The sequence below is a fragment of the Tachyglossus aculeatus genome, chromosome X3, assembly GCF_015852505.1.
Source record: "Tachyglossus aculeatus isolate mTacAcu1 chromosome X3, mTacAcu1.pri, whole genome shotgun sequence".
NCBI lineage: Eukaryota > Metazoa > Chordata > Mammalia > Monotremata > Tachyglossidae > Tachyglossus > Tachyglossus aculeatus.
The window spans coordinates 34,884,721-34,906,577 of NC_052099.1; the positions used below are offsets into that span (position 1 = coordinate 34,884,721).

The following is a 21,857-nucleotide window of genomic DNA, read 5'->3' on the forward strand; positions in this document are numbered from 1 at the left end:
CGTGGCCATTTAGGGGGACGTGTGACCCCTAGGTTGCCGCAGGACCCCGAGTGGTCCGGTCGGGGATCCCCGCCGGCCGTGGAGCATAGAATTTGCTTCTTCACCGCACGGCTTGGGTTGGGCATTTTTGGCCGGTGGAAGAGCTGGGTCCGCCGAGGCCGGCCAGCTGTGGACTGGGAGTTCTAGTGCCGAGGTGCCCATTAACCCTGCTGATTGGGACTAGGGAGGTGCCAAATTCTAAAGTCTCGGGCTGAGGATGTCAGGAAAAATATTTGTGGTTCTGTGTCCGGAGCATGGGTTGTTGCTGTGAGCCACGTGGGCCACGTTGTAGTGGCTGCGGGTTGCTGCCGTTTTCTTCTTCCCCTCCGGGTGAGAGCCCCAAGGAGCCAGACCTGGTGGTGGAGTAGGGCTCTGGTTCCTAGTGCCTGGATGGACTGCCCGGTCAGAAGCCCCGGGCTGATGCCCTGATCCACCTCCCCGGTCCGATGTTCAGTCCGAGCTTGGTCCGATCCACAGTGTCCTGGAACACCGAGAGAGGCGAGCCCACCAGACCGCTGGACTGGAAATTGGGGCTTCGGCTTCGACGAGTAGTAGCGGATCCTGTCTGCCTCTCCCACAGTCTGTGCGCTACGCTTGGTGGATACCTCGAAGACCTCCAGTCTAGTGGGGAGGAGAAACAGAAAGTAATTTACAGATGGAAGACGCGTTCAAAAGTGGGGAGCTGGGAAGAGGAAGGCTGTCATCCGGAAAGAAGAAAAATGAATAGGGGGTGGTTTCCTGGAGGAGGTGGGGTTCAGAAAGTGACGCCAGATAGATATGTCCGCAGTCGCTCCCCTTCACCCAGGAGTTGGAGGAACTCAGCCTTAATGCTCTTTGACTTGATTCTGAATTTCCCTAAGCAGAGTATGACTTAATCTGATGTTTGATCGAGTGCTAAGAAAAGTGTACCACGTTCTGGAGTTGCTCATCCTGTCCCACGACCCCGCCTAGTGCCATCTCACTTCCATTCAGCAAATCCCATCGCCCCCACTGCCGGTCCGAGTCCAGGCCTGGTGGGATCTGAGAGCGTTTGACTGCACGTTGGGCCGGGAAGCGGTTGGGGCCCGGGGAAGTAGAGGGAGGGAGGGAATGGCATGACAGGTAGTGTTGCCTAGTGGATAAAGCACAGACTAGGGAGTCAGAGGGATGTGCCTGCTCTGTGACCTTGGGTAAGTTGCTTCACTTCTGTGCCTCAGTGCCCTCATCTGTAAAATGGGGGTGAAGACTGTGTCCAACCTGATCTACTTTTTATCTAACCCAGCAATTAGAATAATGCCTGGCACATACCACTTTAACGAAAATAGCCAGGGAGATTGGCTTTCTGTGATTCCTGGGACTGAGCTGCAGAGCCGGAGCCCCGGTGCCCAAGAATGGCGGAGCCTCACTGCCCAACAACGTATCTATGTGGCGTCACTTTCTGAACCCCACCTCCCCAGGAAACCACCCCCTATTCATTTTTCTTTTTCTTTCCGGATGGCAACCTTCCTCTTCCCCGCTCCCCACTTTTGAACGCGTCTTCCATTTTTAAATTATTTTCGGTTTCTCTTCCCCACTAGACTGGGGGTCCTCGAGGGCCTTCCAGCTTGATTGTTCTCTCTCAAGGTCTCGGTACAGTGCTCTGCACACAGTAGGTGCCCCTGGAAATTCCACTGACTGATTGTTTGGCTCCCAGCTCCATTAAGAAGCAGGGAGGAAGGACCAGCCGGTTGCTTGGGTTAGTGTGTGGGGATCGGTCTGGCCTGCCTGTCTTCTGTCCCAGGCCAACACCCTCCCCTGCTTGCCAGCAGACCGGCTCCCAGATCCCCCGACAGCACCCTTCTTCGAGTGTCTGTTTTAGAGGGACCGGTTCTGTTACCTCAGCTAAATGTCATCAGGAAGTGACTCTCTGCTTTCCTTCATATCTTTGTGAGCTAGAAACTTGCAGAACTCATGCTAAATGAAAAAACTTGAGGTTCACACGAGTGATCCCTAAATGGAGCTCGTTATTTCATTCTTGGAGGTAATTACTTCAAAAATAGATTCCTCAAACATGTGGCTGTCAGGAAATATTAATAGCACTTGGTCTTTCTAATACTTTTCCGAGGAACCTGAAGCATTCGGACTATTTACCCCGGTGACCACCCGAGGGGCTAGTACCCACATGTAGGATTGCTTTCCTGTTGCTCTGGGGGACTGTCAGTAGTTTGGAGGTGTGTGATGTCATCCTTCTGATTTTTGCTTCTCTTTTGTATTCCTCCCTCCATCCCACCCTCTTACATTCCCCTTCATTCTCCCTCCCTCTTCCCTCCCTCTCTCTCTTCCCCCCATTCCCTCCCTTCTTCGCGCTCTTCCTATCTCCCTCCTTTCCTCTCCCTCTTTTTTTCTCTCCCTCTCTCTCTTCCTCCCTCTCTCCCTTCCTCCTTTCCCATCATCTCCTCTCTCTTCTTTCCCCTCCTTGGGCAGTGTATAAAATGCACGACAGAGGGTAGATCTTGCTGGCCATTTCCAGTAGTTGGGCAGCTGTCCATGAGGGCACAGCTGCTCTGAGCAGTAGAGGGCCCACTGTTAATTATGCATGGAGCAGGTGAAGGAGATGCGAACTAAATTGAAACCTCATCCTTGAGCAGGCCTTCCCTCTTGTCGCCCCCCTCCCCATCCCCACCCACCCCCACCTGCCACACACACACACACACACACTGCCCGGTCAGTCCTGAAGCTCAGGAGGGGATTTAAGGCGAGTATGATATCCTTGCCAAACTCTCTCTGGGCATTTTGGGAAGATCCATTTGTGATTGGGGGTCCAGATCCTCTTCCGTCCTCCCTTGCCTCGTGCTCCATGTGGGGTGGCGGGGACGGAGAGCAAGGGACTTCCGTAGCCTAGAGTCTCGACAGCGGTTGAGCCAGAGCTCTGTCCCGGTGTGAATTTGGGGTAATTAGGGTTTCCACAGTGCTCCCTTCTCCTCACCCGACTAGCTTCACCCTTATTCCGCCCCCTCAGCCTCTCTGTCTTGCGGAGGAGGCGACGTCACAAGCCCCCATGTAGATGTTGTCAGGACAGCAAAGGAAAGCGGCTTCACAGTTGTGCGTCTATTCAGTCTAAATATAATGGGTGGAAACGGAGAGGGAGGTAGCCCTCATGGAGAGTCCGACTCAATCAGAAAGTGTGTAGGGGTTGGGGCGGGCGTATGGAGTGGAGGGCAGACACATCTGTGTTTCAGGACCCGGAGCCACTCAGGAGAGCTCTAGAGGGCCCTGCCTGCCAATCAATCAATCAATCAATCAATCAATCGTATTTATTGAGCGCTTACTATGTGCAGAGCACTGTACTAAGCGCTTGGGAAGTACAAATTGGCAACACATAGAGACAGTCCCTACCCAACAGTGGGCTCACAGTCTAAAAGGGGGAGACAGAGAACAGAACCAAACATACCAACAAAATAAAATAAATAGGATAGAAATGTACAAGTAAAATAAATAAATAAATAAATAGAGTAATAAATATGTGCAACCATATATACATATATACAGGTGCTGTGGGGAAGGGAAGGAGGTAAGATGGGGGGATGGAGAGGGGGACGAGGGGGAGAGGAAGGAAGGGGCTCAGTCTGGGAAGGCCTCCTGGAGGAGGTGAGCTCTCAGCAGGGCCTTGAAGGGAGGAAGAGAGCTAGCTTGGCGGAGGGGCAGAGGGAGGGCATTCCAGGCCCGGGGGATGACGTGGGCCGGGGGTCGACGGCGGGACAGGCGAGAACGAGGTACAGTGAGGAGATTAGCGGTGGAGGAGCGGAGGTTGCGGGCTGGGCAGTAGAAGGAGAGAAGGGAGGTGAGGTAGGAGGGGGCGAGGTGATGGAGAGCCTTGCCACCCTCAGGAATCATCAGCTCCCTTCTGGTCCCCGGGCTTGGGCTGACCAGCTTGTGCCCCGAGGGACAAGGTTAGCAACTCCTTCAGAGAGGGGCTGTTGCGGGAGCGGTCTGAGGCAGTTCAGTGGCCTGGTTCTGTGGGCTCTGGAGGCCGGGTTGGATGTGGCTGTTTGTTGTGCTTGGTTCTCTGAACCCCTGTGTGCACCCGAGACTGGGATCTCGCTGCCTCTGCTGACATCACCTTTGAATCCAGAGGAGCCGCTGCACGCATGTGCTCAGTCATTCAATCGATTGTATTTATTGAATGCTTACTCTGTTCAGTGCACTGTACTAAGCGCTTGGGAGAGTACAGTATAACAGTTGGTAGACACGCTTCCTGCCCACAAGGACTTTACACTCTCGGTCGCTCGCTCCATCTCTTGTCTCTTGCGGTCCTGATTCTAGTACTGGCACGTGAGCTTGACTTCTTGGACGCTTTTCCAGGGAATGAGTTTTCTTCCCTTTCATTCTTTCACCACAGGAATGGGGCCCAAAATTTTCCCAGGTGACGACTGTGGCTGTCGCCACTCACGTCAGCTGTAAGGAAAATGGGGCCTGTTTTCACTCGGCAGATGCTGGGGTGTGGGCTGTCCTGTGGTCCTGAGGAGAAGAGATGGGTGTGTGTCACTAGGAGCCTCCTCGTGTTCGCCCTGTGAAAATACGCGAGGGAGAAGCTCCACAAACCCCTGCCCCACCATCAAGCCTCACCTTAGCGGTAGTAGCTGAGGGTGACCGGAGACGTGTCAGGCCCGGGTGGGAGCAGAGCAGAGTGTTGGCTTGCACTCGGTCAGCAGAGGAAGACTCCGACGGAGGCACCTCAGGAACTGGAGTGTGCACAGAAAGTTCTGGTGGCTCTTCCGGCTTGTGGCTGTGGCCAGGACATGTTCACTTGCAGGAGATCTCCAAAATAGTAGGGTCCCAGGCCCCCCTAAGCGAACACTAAACGTTCCCAAATATGGAATTAGCCTGAATCTGATTCTTCTTGGGGTCCTGCAGTTTGGGTGGTTACAGTTTGGGTTATATACAAAACATTTTTCCCAGGAGTCACTGTCACTGTGACTCCTAAACTAATTCCCTGCGTCTCACACTGCAGAGGACTGGGACTGTGGAGTGGGCCCAGTGGACTGTGGGAGGACAGTGTAAGGATGGGGGGGGGAGCCCTGGTAAGGGGCTGACCGTCTCCCCCATTTCCTCACCACTAATTGACTTAGGAGGAAGAGGTGGGGCCGAGACTGACCGTGGCCATTGGTCTCTCATTCCCCATGTTTCTGCCACCCCTGGCAGCTGGACACAGGCTGGAATCTCGCAAGCCACAGAGTCCAGCTTCTAGGACCAGAGAAGTAGGCTGGGTCTGCCCTTCCTCACTCGGAAATTCAGGCCGTAAAATGCCTACACCAGGGCCCTGGGCAGTGCTTCCTGCCTGGCGGAGCCGGTCCTTCCCGGCGTTCCCAGGGAATGTGGTATTCTCTAGGCTTTGTTTCCCATACTGACCCGATGGGTGTCGGTGGTGGTGTCGGTGCCAGAACCACTCGATTCTCACAAACAGTCCCCACTCTGTCCGCCAGCCTTGCCCCAGTGGACATCCCGTCCCCGTCGGAAGGTCCGAGCCAGAGGGGTCTCGGCAGGGTGGAATTGGCTTCGAGCCAAGTGTCCCAGCTGAACTGAGCGGCCCAGAATCCTTTCCCAGACAACCCAGTCCAGGACTATGCATTCCCTCGTGCTCTTCGACTCCCCAGGTTCCCCTTTCTCTCCCTATTCTCAGTCCAACCTGGCAGTGGAATGGGCCGGCCGAGCTGGGAGCAGTCGTGGATCCCTGTGCTCCCTGGAGTCAGGCCGGGCCGGGCCAGACTGGCCGCCGCTTCGGACTGTGTCCAGGCGGAGGAGGGGACGCCTCCGCGTTTCCCGTCTGGAAGCGTGTGCTCGGTGTCGGAGCGAGGATGTGCTTGGGACCCCAGGTGGGCAGGGCTGTTTTCCCCCACAGACTCCTCCAGCAACGATCCCACCTTCAGCCCCGAGTCCTCGGTGCCCTCCACACCCTTAGGTATCAGTGGAATTTCCTGTTCCCAGGAACATGGTTATAATAATAATAATAATGATAGTATTTGTTAAGCACTTAATATGTGCAAAGCACTGTTCTAAGCGCAGGGGAGGTTACAGCATGATCAGGTTGTCCCACGGGGGGCTCACAGTTTTCATCCCCATTTTCCAGATGAGGTCACTGAGGCACAGAGAAGTTAAGTGACTTGCCCAAAGTCACACAGCTGACAGTTGGCGGAGCCGGGATTTGAACCCATGACCTCTGACTCCAAAGCCCGGGCTCTTTCCACTGAGCCACGCTGCTTCTCCGAAGTAAAGTGAAGCTTATGAAGTTAACTGGAGATCGGGGCATGACGGCGGGGCAGGACTTAGGACTGGGACCTTTTATCATCTGGCTGCATCTAAGCCGGGGCCTATGGGTTGTTGGGGAGAGAGGAAGAGGCCGGGCGGAGGTTGTAGACATAACGGAGGGTAGGTAGAGAGAGAGATAATATTTTCTAGCCGTTTGTGTCATCCACCATAATTGCTGTTGAATCTTTATGAAAGACTCCTTGAATCTTCCCTGATCGCCCACAAGTTTTGACACAAAATGATATCCCCTCGCCCCTACCCCACTGGGAACATCAGGTACACGAGTCACATTTTACAGCTTGGGAAACCGAGGCCCCTATTGGTCTAGTGATTTGCCCCGAGGGCACACAGAAGATGAGTGGTAGGTGAGGACTGGAGCTTGGATCCTGGGGTTCATTCGCCTGGATGGTTCTGCCACAGTAAGGCCCACGCCACGTTTGCTCTTTGAGTTTCTCTTCTATCCCTCCCCAGCTGCTTTCCGGGCCCTGAACTTGAGACTCTCAGAAGGCGGTGGTTGGTTTTAGCTCCGCTTGAGGAGGAGGTGGAGGAGGAGTTGTCATGTATGTTGTGTGGGTGGCCCGGCACAAGCTGCTCTTGCTGGAATTGAAGCCTGCGTGTGCAGGATTGAGGCCCGGCCACCGCCCCCAGCCCAGCCATCTCAGGGCTGACCAGGCAGCTCACCCTAACTAGACCTGGAAGCCAGCTGTCTCCTTCGAAAGGAAACGGGGAGACCTGCCACCCATCTGCCCACGGAAACGCAGGATGGCTCCACAACCCCGTTGTGCGAGCCTGCGCTCCCAGTGCCAGCGTTCACACTATAACCTCGTGTCTCTCTCCCAACAGATTCTCCAAGTTGAAGAGTCTTAACCTATCCAATAACCACCTGGGTGACTTCCCGCTGGCCGTCTGCTCCATCCCGACGCTCACGGAGCTGAATGTGTCCTGCAATGCCCTGAGAACCGTGCCTGGCAAAGTCGGAGACATGCACAAGTACGTGCCGCCCACCCCGGCTGTGGATCTGGCCAGGGGCCGGCCGTGACAGGTGACCCCGGCCAGAGGGGCCGGCTAGATCCCTCTGTTCGTTGGGAGGCGAATGATCATCAGCAGCTTCACGGGCAGTGAGGACGGGCAGATGGATGTTTGTTTCTGTGGTTTTCGTGTTTCCTTTTAAGAGTGGACGTGGCAGGTGGATGGGTTATTTGAGTGTTGTGGCGAGATCGAGGGGAGCCGTCACTTGCCGCTGTGTGGTTCAGTTTTTAAAATGTAGCTATAAGCTCAAGATAGCAAGACGAAAGCCCAGTGATTCATCATCATCATCATCAATCATATTTATTGAGCGCTTACTATGTGCAGAGCACTGTACTAAGTGCTTGGGAAGTACAAATTGGCAACATATAGAGACAGTCCCTACCCAACAGTGGGCTCACAGTCTAAAAGATTCCGATCCAGGAAGAGGGTCACCTTTGTTTTGGGTTTCTCCCCTGTGGCCCCCCCCTTCCGTGCTTCCCTTCACATCTGCCGCCCCTTTCCCCAGGTGCCTGAGGCTCCCCCTGAGGCCCGGTCACCCTCCTTCTGCAGCCGTTGCCCCCCCCGGACTGATGGCTCCCCCGCTGGGGGTGCCGCAGCCAGTGGTGAGCGGGTGGTACACCCGGGCTGTTCTCAAGGCTCTGTCCCTCCTGTCGACAGCTTGCAGACGTTTCTGCTGGACGGCAACCACCTGCTGTCTCTTCCTGCCGAGATGGAGAACATGCAACAACTCAGCTATCTGGGCCTCTCCTTCAACGAATTCGCCGACATCCCCAGCGTGTTGGCCAAGCTGACCGCCGTGGACCGGCTCTGTATGTCCGGGAACTGCCTGGAGACCCTCAGCCTGCAGGCGCTTGGCAGAGTGCCACACATCAAGCACGTGGACCTGAGGTACCTGGCGGGCTCCTTTGCTCCCTCCACTACACGAGACCGATCCGACCCTTTCCCAGGCCAGGGCTGTGGCTGGTGGCCCCAGGCTGGGCCCCGGGTGGAACAAGAAGGCTCGGGGTCCGTCTGCTGAGCGAACTTCTCCCTGGCGCTGCCTGAGCCGGTGAGGGGTGGGGGTGGTGACCCTTGTGTAAAGCATGGTGAGGGGCCGTCCTGCCAGCTCCATAGGGGATACCGACGATCGGCAACGCCGCAGCCTCTCTGTGAGCGGGCAGCGATCGCCCGGGGCCGAGACTTGTATTGCATCATAGGACTCCCCCCACCTCATTGGTTAGACTTGTCAGGATTTCTGGGCCATTTCTGTTTTCCTGGCTTGAGTGAGCCATGGGGCCCGCGCAGTGTCCCAGAGAATTGGAGACAGGCCCCCAGGGAAGGGGCGCGGGCCAAGGGGAGAGGAGGGGAAGGGGCACGGCTCCCTTCTGAACAGCTGCCTCAGGCAAGTCTTCCTATGACTTCTTTCTTGAGGACAGGCGGTCTGTTGGAAACAAAAGTGAAAATGCTGATCACCCTACCGTCTCCCTTCTCTCTTCACACTTTCTCTCTCTCTCTTTTTCTCTCTTTCTCTCTCTCTCTGTCTCTCTCTCTTTCTCTGTCTCCCTCACACTCACACACACACAGTCTTACCCATGCTACCTCCTAAACTTACACAATCAGTCAGTAGTGTTTATTGAATTTCTGTTGTGTGTAGATCACTGTAGTCAGTCAGTCTAGAAAAGCAGCGTGGCTCAATGGAAAGAGCAGAGGCTTGGCAGTCAGAGGTCGTGGGTTCAAATCCTGGCTCCGCCACTTGTCAGCTGTGTGACTTTGGGCAAGTCACTTGACTTCTCTGTGCCTCAGTTACCTCATCTGTAAAATGGGGATTAAGACTGTGAGCCTCATGTGGGACAACCTAATCACCTTGTATCCTCCCCAGCGCTTAGAAGAGTGCTTTGCACATAGTAAGTGCTTAACAAATACCAACATTATTATTATTATTATTATTTATGAAGCACTTACTCTATCCGGAGCACTGTATTAAGCGCTTGGGAGAGTAAAGTATAACAATAAACACACATTCCCCTCCCACAACAAGCTTATCGTCTAGAGGAGTGGGTGACATGGACTGAACTTTTTTTTAGAAAAAAGATCCAGATGGGAGTGAGGAGAGACAAGAGGCAGGGAGGCCAGCGAGGAGGCCGATGCAGTAGTCAAGGCAGAATGGGATAAGTGTTTGGATCAGTACAGTAGGAGTTCAAGTCGAGAGGAAAGGACATATTTTAGCGATGTTGTGAAGGTAGAAATGACAGGATTTACTGACAGATCGAATGTATCGGTTGAATGAGATGGGTTGAGGGTAATGCCGAGGTTACCAGCTTGTGAGACAGGGAACGTAGTGGTGTTGTCTACAGTTATGGAAAAGACAAGGAGGAGGGACAAACTGCGGTGTCCCCCGGGCCCCGCTGCTGCCGCCATCCTCCCTCCACGAGATCTTACAGCATCTAGACTTTGCCGTGGCAAAGTTCAATAGAAGCCCGACACCCACGGCTTGCTGGCCCTCGAAGAACTGCCTGTCCACCGAGGAGCTCACAACTGGGGACTGTTGGTTCCCCCGAGGCCACAGGCTGCTGGGCTCTGGGTCGGGACACCCCAAGGGACCAGCCAAGGTGGTGGTCATCTTGGCTGTCTAGCCTCCGGGCCTTGCTGGGTAACTGGAGGAAGAGTAAGAATGGGAGGGAACGAGGCATCGCCGGTACAAGAGCATTCAGGAGATTCCACTGGCGATCCTTGCTTCTCCTCCCCGGACGTGGGCAGGAGTGGAGGAGGAGGCCCGATTTTTACTGCCACGCGTGCGCACTCCCTGTCTGTTGCAGGCTGAATGGCATCAGGGAGCTGGTGGTGGCAGAAGACTCAGACGCCCTTCATCACGTGACTCAGCTGGACCTGCGGGACAACAAGCTCGTGGAACTGGATGTCACCGTTTTCTGCAACATCCAGGTGCTGCACTGTGAGCGCAACCAGCTGGGGAGCCTGAAGCTCTCTGGGGCCTCCCTGAAGGCTCTCTACGCCTCGTCCAATGGTAAGCTGGACTCCTCATCCATCCGCCCTCCCGGACTTCCACCCAACCTCCTCTTCCTTCCCTCCCACCCTCTTCCCTCTTCCCTTTCACCTACTTGGGCAGAAGCTCCCTTTGCTAATGCTAGTGCTCCTTGGATGTTGAAGGAGGGAGAAGGGAGTCAGTGTGGGGTGCTTCTGGGGTCATCTGGCTGGGTTTCCACATGGCCTGAGGCCATCTCAGATCTGAGGCTGCCTGGTCCCTGGCACTTGGGTCCTCAGAAAAGAGGGCTGCCGATCCAAGGTAGAGGTGGGAGGCGGGGGGAGTGGGGACTTAGCAAGAGGAGGTCTGTTCTGGAGGTGTTCAGTCCGCAGGACGGGTCCTTGCACGGAGCTGGGAGCTCTCCGTCCAGCCTTTCACCACACCCTGGCCCCAGAGCCTGCAGGAATGGGCGGGTCACTCTGCGGGCAGGTGACTCTGCAAGGTCTTAGTGTTGTTTGTCTCTCCTCCTAGAGCTGGTTCATCTCGACGTTTGCCCAGTTCCAACCTTCTTGACCCTCATGGACCTCTCCAGGTAGGAGGCCTTGTGGCTTTCACTGATATATTTTAAAGGGAAATCTGCTGCCAGAAGGAGGATAGGTTGCTCCATTCGGTCACGGACCCCGTGCCCGCAGGCACCCGAGGGCACCGGTGAGTGCCAGCGGGCCCAGGCCCAGCTTTCTCCCCGATTGGGTGCGTCGGGTACCGAGACCCAGCCGGCTCTAAGGAGTCTCTCTGTTGGCATGTTCCGAGGGCTGCAGTGTGGCTGCTGGTCAGAGGCAGGGCTGTCACGTGCCAGCCGTGAACCATGGAGGGTGGTGGTGGCGGGCAAACCGCCACCCCTTCTGCCCCTCTCTCCCCAGTCACACGGCTCGGGTTACGTTTTTGGCGACGGAGCCGGAACTTAGGTTTCTTTCTGGGCCGCTCTTGGGGGCATTGACACAAAGGAGGGGGGCCGAGAGTTCTGCAGTGCTCTGGGGTCTGGCCTCCCCAGCCCACAAGCTCACTGCAACAGCCGTGTTCGTCATGTGCACAAATCCCAAGTAAAGACCAAGTCAGTTGATCAGTTGACTGGTGCCCACACCCTAGCAGGAAGGGTGGACCTAACAGCTTCGGCTCAGGTGAAAATTCTCCCTACCTCTGGGAGTAGAGAGGGGAAGCCTTCAGCCTCGTCCCAAGGGGCTACGCTTTTCTGGACAACATTTAGGGCTCTGACAAGAGGGAGATTCCGAGCCAGTGGCAGGTGCCGAACTGGGACAGGATGTTAGATATTGAAGGAGGTTTTTATTTAAAAGGAGAGGATTATCTATCTTGACCAGCTGGCACGCACAGTTCACTGCTCTGGCACCTGCCATGTGCTTAGCACTGGACTGGGTACTGGGAAACAGAGTCGGTGGAAGTAGAAGGCAGTAGGCCTGCCGTCCCCCTAGGGGCTTAGAGTCTCCTCAGGGAGAAAGGACGCAAACTGACGAGTGTTTAGCTTTATCCCACTTGTCGGTATGCTGACTTGGGAGGAGGATGGGCACCGCGGGCTTTCGTGGGAGGTTTGACCATGGAGTCTGGTGGGGGTTGGGGGCGGGACGGCACCGCCACCAGGAGCAGTCACTCCTCGTTCAGTTTGGGGTGAGTTGGGCCTTCTCCTTTTAGGTTTGTCCCTTTCTTCAGGAAGTTCTCCCATCTGCTTTCCTTTGCTCCTGAAGATGGCTGCATGGGTACAATGTGCTCATAAACCCAGAAGGAGAATCTCCTGACAGCAATGGGGATTGGTTGTGGATGGAGATAGCACATACCGCATCCCCCTTTGCCCGTTTCTCCTCTCCCCATCTTGCACCATCCCCTGCCCCTCCCCGACGGAACGACGAGCCATCAGGGAACAGACCCTTCGCCTCCTCAGCCCTGTGAGCTCCATCAGTTTCCCCGGTTTGGGCTCTCTTGGGATCGTTCTCATCGCTACAGCCAGAGCGTCCGTTGGGTTTGATTCAGTCCGGTCTGAAACAAGTGTGGGCTTTCCTTCCCACATAGGAACCGCTTGGAGAATGTGCCCGAGTGGGTGTGTGACAGCCCGAAGTTAGAAGTGCTGGACATTGGACACAACCATATACGGGAGCTTCCAGCCCGGTGAGTGGCTTGGGCGGAGGAATGGGGTTTGGCGTCGCTCCCCGATTGAGAAGCAGCGACTCGCGGCCCTGCGCAGCCCACTTGGCCACCTCAAGTCCAACGCAGCCTCCCTGCATGTCCCACGGGGCCTAGCTGGGGGTGGTGGCAGTTAGCGGCACAGCCCTGCGGACGGTGCACGGGGGAACACTTGACTTTTGGGTCTGAAGCCAGAGGGAGGGTATGAAGGCCAGCCCGCCCACCCCAGGGTCTGGGTGGCCCCCTGTGCTCGCCCCAGCAGGATACGGTCAGGGGCGCCCGACCACCAGGGGAAGGAGCATTCCTTCCTTCCGGCCCCCCGAACTCAGTCAGAATATCACATTTGGGGAGGCTTTTCCTCTGCTGTCCAGTTCATTAAGATCCAGAGACAGTCGACCCATTCCGATCTTTTTGGGAGACATGTCTTTGAGAGGGACAGAGGATCTGTGCCCTTTTCAGTTTGGGAAGTTAGAGTGTGTGAGGGGGCGTGACCAGGGGCATGTCGATTGCTTTGTACAGGGTAGGGCTCACTGGCATGAACCAGAAACACCGTTAGCGGTGAAGGCCCAGCCAGAGCCACCCTCCCTCCAGCTTCCCTGCCCCCGGCCCCCACCCCCGGACTGTCTGCTAACGGATTGTGGGGGTTGGGGGCTGCCGTCTTGCCCACAGGTTGTTCTGTAACCGCGGCCTGAGGAAACTGCTGGCAGGACACAATCGGCTGACCCGGCTGCCGGATCGGCTTGAGGGGACCCAGGTGGAAGTTCTGGACGTGCAGCACAACCAGCTACTCGAGCTGCCGCCCAACCTCCTGCTGAAAGCCGACAGGTACCAGCCGTGGGCTTCCCACGCTGCGGGCTTCTGGCCTCTGTCTTGCCCACACCGTCGGCTTCCTGCATCGTGTCTTTTCCCGGGCTTCCATGATTCCAGCACTCCGGGATTCCGGTACCATGGGCTTCTGTACTGCCCCCTTCCCGCACTGCACGCTTCCCCTGTCGTGTGCTTCCGGTGCCACATCTTTCCCACACCACATGCTTCCCGGGCAGTCCTTCCCACACCTACGCCACACCCTTCCCACGCTGTGGGCTGCCACGCCACATGCCAGGGAGAAGCGGAGGAGGGCAGTGCGTTAGAGGGATGGATCTGGTGGAGATCCTCGGCGCCGAGGACGTGTCTGAGGCCGAGGGTCGTGAGTGGCCACTGATGGGTTTTGGGGAGCCGAGTGAGGGATTCGGAAGAACATATGAAGCTGATCCAGACCAGACCGGAGAGGGGAGAGGCTGGATGCAGGGAACAAGTGAGGAGGCTGGTGCAGCAGTCTGGTCAGGGGGCAGCCAGAACAGTTGCAAGGACAGTAAGGAAGGGTGGAGTTGGGACTTGTCATGGATGACGGTGGGATTTAGTGTCACCAAAATGAAAAGGTTCTCACATTAAATGATGACAGTATTTCTCAAGCGCCTACTATGTGGAGAGAAGTTTCCCGGACACACCACGTAGGCACCCCCTGAGAGAAAGAAAGATGCACTCTGCCCTCGAGCTTGCTGTCTGGTTCAGTGGAAGGCAGCAGGCATAGATTGGTGAATGTCCTGTGTTTGAGAATGAGAGGATGGATGAAAATAGCAGAATCCAGGACTGGTAACAGAAACTCCTCACCATCAGCTTTAAGGCATTCCATCAGCTCTCTTTTTCCTGCCTGTCTTCACTCCTCTTCCACTCCCTCCAGCCCACAAACTTGACTCCTTCGATCCCCATCTACTCACTGGGCCTCAAACCCCTCTTTCCTGCCCTGACCCCTTGCTCCCGCCATCCATCCGGCCTGGAACGCCCTCTCCCTTGGTGTCTAGCAGACCCCCACTCTCCTCATCTTCAGAGCCTGACGAAAATCTCATCTCCTCCAGGAAACCTTCCCTGACTAACCCCTCATCTCCCCACTCTATTCACTCTCCCTTCTGTGTCACCTCTGCACTTGGGTCTGTACCTGCCAAGCACTTTGCTTTCACCCCAGCCCCACGGTACGTATCCTTCCCCTGCCACTCTGCCACTTCCCCTGTCTAATAATTTCAATGTCTGATTCATTCATTCAGTCATTTTTATCGAGCACTTACTGTGTGCAAAGCACTGTACAAAGCGCTTGGGAGAGTACAGTATAACAGTAAACAGACGGTACGCTCCTTATGGGCAGGGATCAAACGCTATGTGGCCTGCATTCAGTAAGTGCTCATAAAATACTGCTAATGGATTGATTGAGTGATTTGTTACTAGTAGTGACGGACACATAGAACAGCCCGGGGTGGGAGGCGGGCAGAGTTGGGTCCTCGGACAGCACATTTAAACTCAGGCTGGACCGTGTGTCCTGAGCTCATCGCCGTTTCTGCCCCGCAGCCTGAGGTACCTGAACGCTTCGGCTAACAGCCTGGAGACCCTTCCCCCGGCTCCGCTCTCCGAAGAGACGGCCAGCGTGCTGCAGGAGTTGTACGTGACCAACAATCGCCTCACGGACAAGTGCGTGCCCTTCCTGACGGGCCACCCCCGCTTGAAGATCCTGCACATGGCCTACAACCGGCTCCAGAGCTTCCCGGCCAGGTAGAGGGCACCCCGACCTCCCCCCATCCACTTCTTGGTCCCTTTCCTCTCCCTCTTCCACCTCTTCCCTCTCCTTTCTCTGCCTCCTCCACTCCCTCCTCCATCTTCTCTTCCTCTTTCTTCTCCACCACCTCGCTTCCTCTTTGCTCCTCCCTTTCATTCCGATAGTAGTAATAATAATAATAATAAGAATTGTAGAATTTTTTAGCACGTACTGTTTGCCAAGCATTGTACTGTGTGCCAAGGTGGATACAAGATAATCAGGTTATACACAGCCCCAGTCCCACATGGAGTTCAGTCTCAGGAGGAGGGAGAACAGGTACTGGATCTCCATTTTGCAGATGAGGACACTGAGGTGCCCAGCAGTTAAGTATCTTCCCCAAGGTCACACTGCAGGCAAGTGACTTAACCGGGGTTAGAACCCAGGTCCTCTGACTCCCAAGCCCGAGTTCTTCCCTCTAAGCCATGCTGCTTCTCCCCTTGCTCTGCCTCTCCTCTGTCCTCCCTTCTCCCCTCCTCCCTACCAGTGGAGATAGGTGTTCCCGGTCAACAGGGAACAAGTTTCTGTCTTCTGAAGGCTGGGGGATGTCACCCAGCTCTCCTCATCCATCCCATGTCTCTCTGCCATCTCTGTTGGGATGGGAGACCAGGGCAGCTGCTCCCTTATGGGTTTAGGTTGTCGGCGAGGGAAGAGGTAGTGAGGGGGCTGCAGGCCGTTCCTCTTGGGTGGATCCCCAGTGTTCTGCAGTGCTCTGCACATAGTAAGCGCTCAATAAATACGATTGATGATCCCCAGCGAGCTTTTTGTGCACCTTGCGCGGGAGGGTCCTCATTCTCCTTCCTGGGAGCCGCCAAGAGGCCTCGCCGGTCAGGGGCTCGGCAGCCCGGCCTGAGAGCCAACAGAGAAAACGTCAGGGTCAGGGAAAGGGTTCCCCAGTGTTTGTGAGGGAGAGTTCAGGTGGGTATGGGGTTCCCCTCTTGAGGGGTGAGGGTGCTCCGGAAAGCTCTGGGGACTGGTTGCCCTCTCTGCTGTCTTTCTCCAGTCTTCTCCTCGCAGAACCTCCCCTGCCATGCCACCCCCAGGGAGTGGCCACGACTGGCTGGGAGCCCATTGTTCCTGCCAGCTTTGGGCTTTTTTGTCAGGTTTCAATTTAGCCAGCAGGCATGCCTCATTCCACGGTCTTTGTACGTGCAGGCGTGTTACGGCTGTTGGAAAAGAAACTAGGAGCCAAAGACTTTCGGGGGTTCTTTGTTTTGGGGTGGGGCTTAGGGGTTGAATTACTCCCGGCCTCTTTGTATCCAGTTTTAAGTTTTGCTAATGAGATCGCCCATCTTCCGTTCCATCTCTCTGCCGGCGCCTTCAGTAAAATGGCCAAGCTGGAGGAGCTGGAGGAAGTGGATCTCAGCGGCAACAAGCTGAAGGCCATGCCTACCACCATCCTGGCCTGCAGGCGCATGCACACTGTCAGCGCGCATTCCAACTGCATTGAGGTCTTCCCAGAAGTCATGCAGCTGCCAGAAATCAAGGTGCCACCCCACCCCGTCCGCTCGCCCCCTTCCCTTTCCCACCCCGGCCACTCCTCCCTCCCCTCCCCTCCCTTCCCCTACCTGGCCGTTGACCTCTCCCTGGCCACCCACCTTGCCCCCCCAGGACTCTGTTCGCCCCGCTCCCGGCGCTGAGGATTGTCCCCTTGAGCCCCATCTGGACTGAGATACCGCCCCAGACCCCACCTCCTTCCCAGAGCCGGCCGTACCCAATTCGGACAGCTTCCCTAAGCGGCCCCAGCCGTGTGTCTGCCCTGCGCCCCAGCCCCCCGCAGCGCCCAGTCTCTCGGAGACCGTGCAGCAGGACCGTGGCGGGGCTGGGCCCTCCAGCCTTGCCCACTGTCATCGTTCCCGCCTGTTCCGCAGTGCGTGGACCTGAGCTGTAACGAGCTGAGCGAAGTCACGTTGCCCGAAAACCTGCCCCCCAAACTGCAAGAACTCGACTTGACAGGGAACCCGCGCCTGGTCCTGGACCACAGGACTCTGGAACTGCTCAAGTAAGTGTGGAGACAGCACTAGCCCAGGCATGAGGGACGCCCTACCTAGCCTCTGCCCAGCCCCTGCCCACCCTTGAGCTCTAGGCGGCTCCATCAGCCCCCAAGAAATGTTTGCACCGACGAGCACTGCCAGGTAATCAGAATTTGACCCAAATTGAGAACTGAACAGTGCCAGAACAGAAGTGAGCGTGAAGCTAGGAAGAGATGCATAGAATAATAATAATGATAACAATAATAGTAATAATTATTGCATTGTTTAAGTGGTTCCTTGCCAAGCATTGTACTAAGCAGCAAGGTGGGGGACGATAACAGGTTAATCCAGTCAGACACAGTCCCTGTGCTACATGGGACTCACAGTCTAAGGGGATGGCAGAAAAGTTAGTAAATCTCCCCAGTTTACAGATGAAGACAGTAAAGCAACTTGGCCGAGGTCAGGTTGTGGAGGCGGAATTAGAACCCAGGGCTTCCCACTCCCAATTCTATGCTCTTTCCACTAGGCCACTCCGCTTCCGTGTGTGTGTGTATGTTGGAGGACGGGGGAGGGCGGAAAGATGTGTCGGGGGTCGGGGGGCTCTTGTCGGTCCCTCTTTGTGTCTGCCCGCCTGTGCGACCTCCCCCCAACCCCGACTCTCCCACCCACAGACACACAGTGCTTTGCACATAGTAAGCGCTTAACAAATGCCATCATTATTATTATTATTAGTAGTAGTAGTAGTATTAGTATTAGTATTATCTGTGACAACCCTGCCCCCGCAAAGCCATGTGTCCTTCACGCGGGGGTCAGGCCTGGCCGTTGGACAGTCCCATCCCGGTGCCCTGAGCCAACGGCCTGCCCGGGTCACGCAGCTTTGGCAGTGATCTACCGGTCTGTGGAGGGGTTGCCGGCCCCAGGAGGTGACCTGGAGTTTCCTGGGGAATCCATCGTTTCATCTCTTCTCAGCTGGCCCAGGCAATGTCCTGTCCATCTGGAGGCCCTGGGGAGGGATTGCTGCCTCTCAGCCCACGAGGAGATAGCTCGGGTGCCCTAAGGCACCCTGTCCAGCCGGCGCACATACCCCACCCATGTGGTACGCATGCAGAGAACACACAACGCACGCACACACGCACACGCGCAAGCACATACATACACACACACAAACCCCCCGATGCTGGTGGGCCGGAAGGTCCGTATCTCGCCTGCCATTTGGAAAGGAGCCTTAGCCCGGCCTCCCCGCAGCGGATCTGATTCCGCGGATCCCCCTGACCCGTATGCTTTTCCCTCCCTTGTCTCCGGCAGTAACATCCGCTGTTTCAAGATCGACCAGCCGTCAGCCGGCGATGCCGCCGGAGTTCCGGCCGTGTGGAGCCATGGCTTCACGGAGGCGTCGGGGGTGAAAAACAAGTAAGCGAGTGTCCGGGGCCCCTGCCTGGCCTGGCCCGGTCACTGCTGCCACAAGGCCCTACTAATCCACGCTTTCTCATGTGGAAGTTAGCCGAAGCTTTTTTTCCTCTGCGCACACGGGGCTGGCTGGACTGCAACAGGCTTCCAGGCCCGAGCCTCTGCCTGCTCTCCTGCTTGGTCAGGGAGGTTGCTAGGATACCAGGCTCAGTGGCCCATTGTGTCCCCAGGGGACACGAGGGTCTGGAGTTGACCTGAATGTGGAAATGCCTCTCTCGCCTTTCTCCCCTTCTCCTTACCTCCTTCCACCTATTTGCCCTGCCCCCCACCTCTCTCCATCTTCTGTCATCCCTTTCTTTTCCCTCCCCCTTCTTTTCCCTCCCCTTCCTTCTCCCTCCCCCTCCTTTTCCCTCCCCTTCCTTCTCTCTCCCCTTCTCTCTCACTCTCTTCCTCTTCTCTCCCCCTCCTTCTCTCCTAGTTTCCCAAAACTCTCTGTAATTGTGATGATGATAATAATAATGGCACTTGTTAAGCACTTACTTGGTGCCAAGCCCCGTTGCAAACACTGGGGTACATCCAGATTAATTAGATTGGACACAGTCCCTGACCCACTTGGGGCTGACAGATGAAGTAACTGAGGTACAGAGAAGCGAAGTGACTTGCCCAAGTTCACACAGTAGACACGTGGTGGAGCCGGGATTAGAATCCAGGTCTTCTGGCTCCCAGCTCCATGTTTGTTAGTGTGCAGACGTTCCACGGCAACTGAGATTTTCTGTCCGACCTGCAGGAGGGTCCGCAAATCTGCTGACCGTGGCAGGGAGACGGCTCTGATGGAAGAGACGTTGAGTCCCGACGGCGGGACGGAGGGGATGGGGCATGGAGAGGGATAGGGAGCAGGGCCAGTGTTAAACCAGGTGCTCTGGTGGCTCGCCCACCTCTCTTCAGGGGCCGGGCACATTAGCAGCTAACTGGGCCTCGCCCTCCACCCTCAAGCCCCGCAGTCCCCATCCACGGTGTCTCACCCATCCTTTGAATTTGCAACCTGGTCGGTTGTCCGCTGTGAGGTCTGTTCCTGGGATCCAGGTGGGGTTTTCCAGCAGTTCAGACCACAAACCAGGCTCTCGTCAGCTCTGCCCTAGGGGCCCCCTCTGGCCCCGTCAGGCAAGGGGCTCTGGGGGAGTGAGGCTCCTCCTCCGGCCCAAACAGGTCGGTCGGTCTACCTCCTCCATTTCCTTGGGAGTGGGGGTTCAGGCCTCCCCAACTCCACATGGTCCCAGCTGGACTGGATCAGGGAGAGGGCAGGTGAGGTCACGAACCTCCAGCCGGCCCGTGTGGGACGCTCCGGGAACGAGGAAACGGCAGGGGCGGGGGCGGGGTGGAGGAGAGGTGCCGGTTTCTCCCGACCAACGTGTCCGATCTGCCGTCTGCTCCCAGGCTGTGTGTGGCGGCCCTGTCAGCCACCAACTTCTGCGATAACCGCGAGGCGCTGTACGGCGTGTTTGACGGTGACCGCAACGTGGAGGTGCCCTACCTCCTGCAGTGCACCATGAGCGACGTCCTGGCCGAGGAGCTGCAGAAGACCAAGAACGAGGAGGAGTACATGGTCAACACGTTCATCGTCATGCAGAGGTGAGTGGCCCGGCCTCCCCGGGGCTGGCCCTGTCACTCTCGTGCGTCCCCACCGTCTCCTCCACGTGCCCGCTCGCCCACGCCATGCCGGGCCGCTCTCGAGGGGAGCACACGTGAGGGCTGTTGGACGGCTGAGACTCAGCTAGAAGGACCAACATGCTGCCCGGCACCCCGTCCCTCGGGGCTCCCCAGGGGGTGGGACAGGCTAGAGGTTGCCCAGTTCTGGGTGTGAGCCTCGGCGGCCCATTGAGCCTGGAGGCGTCCTGGGAAGATGCATGGTGTCCTGCTTTTGCCTCGATTGGTGACTCAGAGGGTCAAAACTGTCTCCTCGACACCCCTGGGGCTGGCACTATGTCCAGACCTTCCTCATCCTGCTGTTCCACTCCAGCCAGCACGCTCAGGGAAAACACGCCTTCCTTCTGGCCGCACTGAGGGTGCTCTGGAGCGTGGGGGAGTGGGGTTAGGGTTACAGGGAGAGCGAGATGAAGTGGCAGAAGAAGAATTTGTGTTTGTATGATGTGTTGTGGTTGTGACTTTTCAGAGCGGGTAGAGTGGGACCAGTGAGAAGTGAGCTGGGAGTGTTGAGGGCAGGATGGGACTTAGAGGGAAATCGAGGCGGCACCTAACTAGAGAATCTCTCGGCTCCGATTCTCCCTTCTGAACTCCACATTCCCCAGCCTCTCCCCACCCGTGGCCGGTGATGCAATCGCTCTGCATTCACTCATCTGAATGTGTGTTTTGGGCAGGCGTGGGCGTGTTTTGTGGTATTTAAGTGCTTACTGTGTGCCAAGCTCTGCAGTAAGCGCCGGGGTAGATTCAGGATAATCAAAGTGGACCCTGTCCTCGTCCCTCACCAGACTCCCATTGTAAGTAGAATGGAAGATCGGGCAGTGAATCCCCGCTTTATAGATGGGGAAACTGCGACCCAGAGAAGTGGAGCGACTTGCCTGCCGGGTGACCTTGGGCAAGTGGCAGAGTGTTCTCTCTCCCCTGACTTGTAGGAAACTCGGGACGGCCGGACAGAAGCTCGGGGGCTCGGCCGTCCTCTGCCATATCAAGCACGACCCCCTGGAGCCCGGCGGGTACTTCACCTTGACGTCGGCCAACGTGGGGAAGTGCCGGGCGGTCCTGTGTCGCGATGGGAAGCCTGTGCCCCTGTCCCGCTCGTATGTCATGAGCTGTGAGGAGGAGTGGAAGAGGGTCAAGCAGAACAAGGCCATCATCACCGAGGTGAGGAGACCCTTGCGAAGGGGGAGCCCCGTGACTGATGTCGGTTGGAGCACCCCCCATCCCCACCCTCCTCGCTTTGGGTCGCTCCCTTTCCCGGAAGATGGCCGCCCCTCCCGGGGTGGGCGAGGCAGGGACCCGAGGCGGGTCCCCGGAGGCCCGACCGAGCGGGCGTCGGGCGTGAGTGTGCGCATCCTGGGAGCCCACATGACGATGTCGCCCGTGCCCCAGAGGCTCAGGTGCGTCTGTGTGTGTGGAACTGCCGGGCCAAGTCTCGCTGCAGCCTGCGGGGGTGAGGGGAGATTGTGGGGCAGGACCCCGGGGAACGGTGGAGCAAGCCGGCTCTCCTCTCTACTGCTCGACCACCCATCTCGCCGCACATTCAGGGGAAGTGCGGTCCTGTGCCCGTCCCGGCCAAGAGTGGACAAGTATATTCCCCCTCCTTGGCTCTTGGCCACCCCCACCGGCCAGATTGGATGGCCAGTGGATCCTCGGGGAACTGGGATGGATCCCCCCCGTG

The 21,857-nt window shown here is 56.8% G+C and overlaps 1 protein-coding gene across 1 annotated transcript in view; it reads left to right on the top strand.

The window, feature by feature from the left end:
* Window positions 1–21,857, top strand: part of PHLPP1 (PH domain and leucine rich repeat protein phosphatase 1) — a 47,366-nt gene that overhangs the window by 22,542 nt on the left and 2,967 nt on the right. The window contains exons 5-16 of the mRNA XM_038770235.1: window positions 7,147–7,293; window positions 7,990–8,220; window positions 10,128–10,333; window positions 10,823–10,883; window positions 12,371–12,466; window positions 13,151–13,306; window positions 14,861–15,061; window positions 16,426–16,588; window positions 16,973–17,103; window positions 18,380–18,484; window positions 19,916–20,110; window positions 21,112–21,340. Coding sequence (XP_038626163.1) covers window positions 7,147–7,293; window positions 7,990–8,220; window positions 10,128–10,333; window positions 10,823–10,883; window positions 12,371–12,466; window positions 13,151–13,306; window positions 14,861–15,061; window positions 16,426–16,588; window positions 16,973–17,103; window positions 18,380–18,484; window positions 19,916–20,110; window positions 21,112–21,340 — 1,921 coding nt within the window. The remainder of the gene's footprint in view (window positions 1–7,146; window positions 7,294–7,989; window positions 8,221–10,127; window positions 10,334–10,822; window positions 10,884–12,370; window positions 12,467–13,150; window positions 13,307–14,860; window positions 15,062–16,425; window positions 16,589–16,972; window positions 17,104–18,379; window positions 18,485–19,915; window positions 20,111–21,111; window positions 21,341–21,857) is intronic.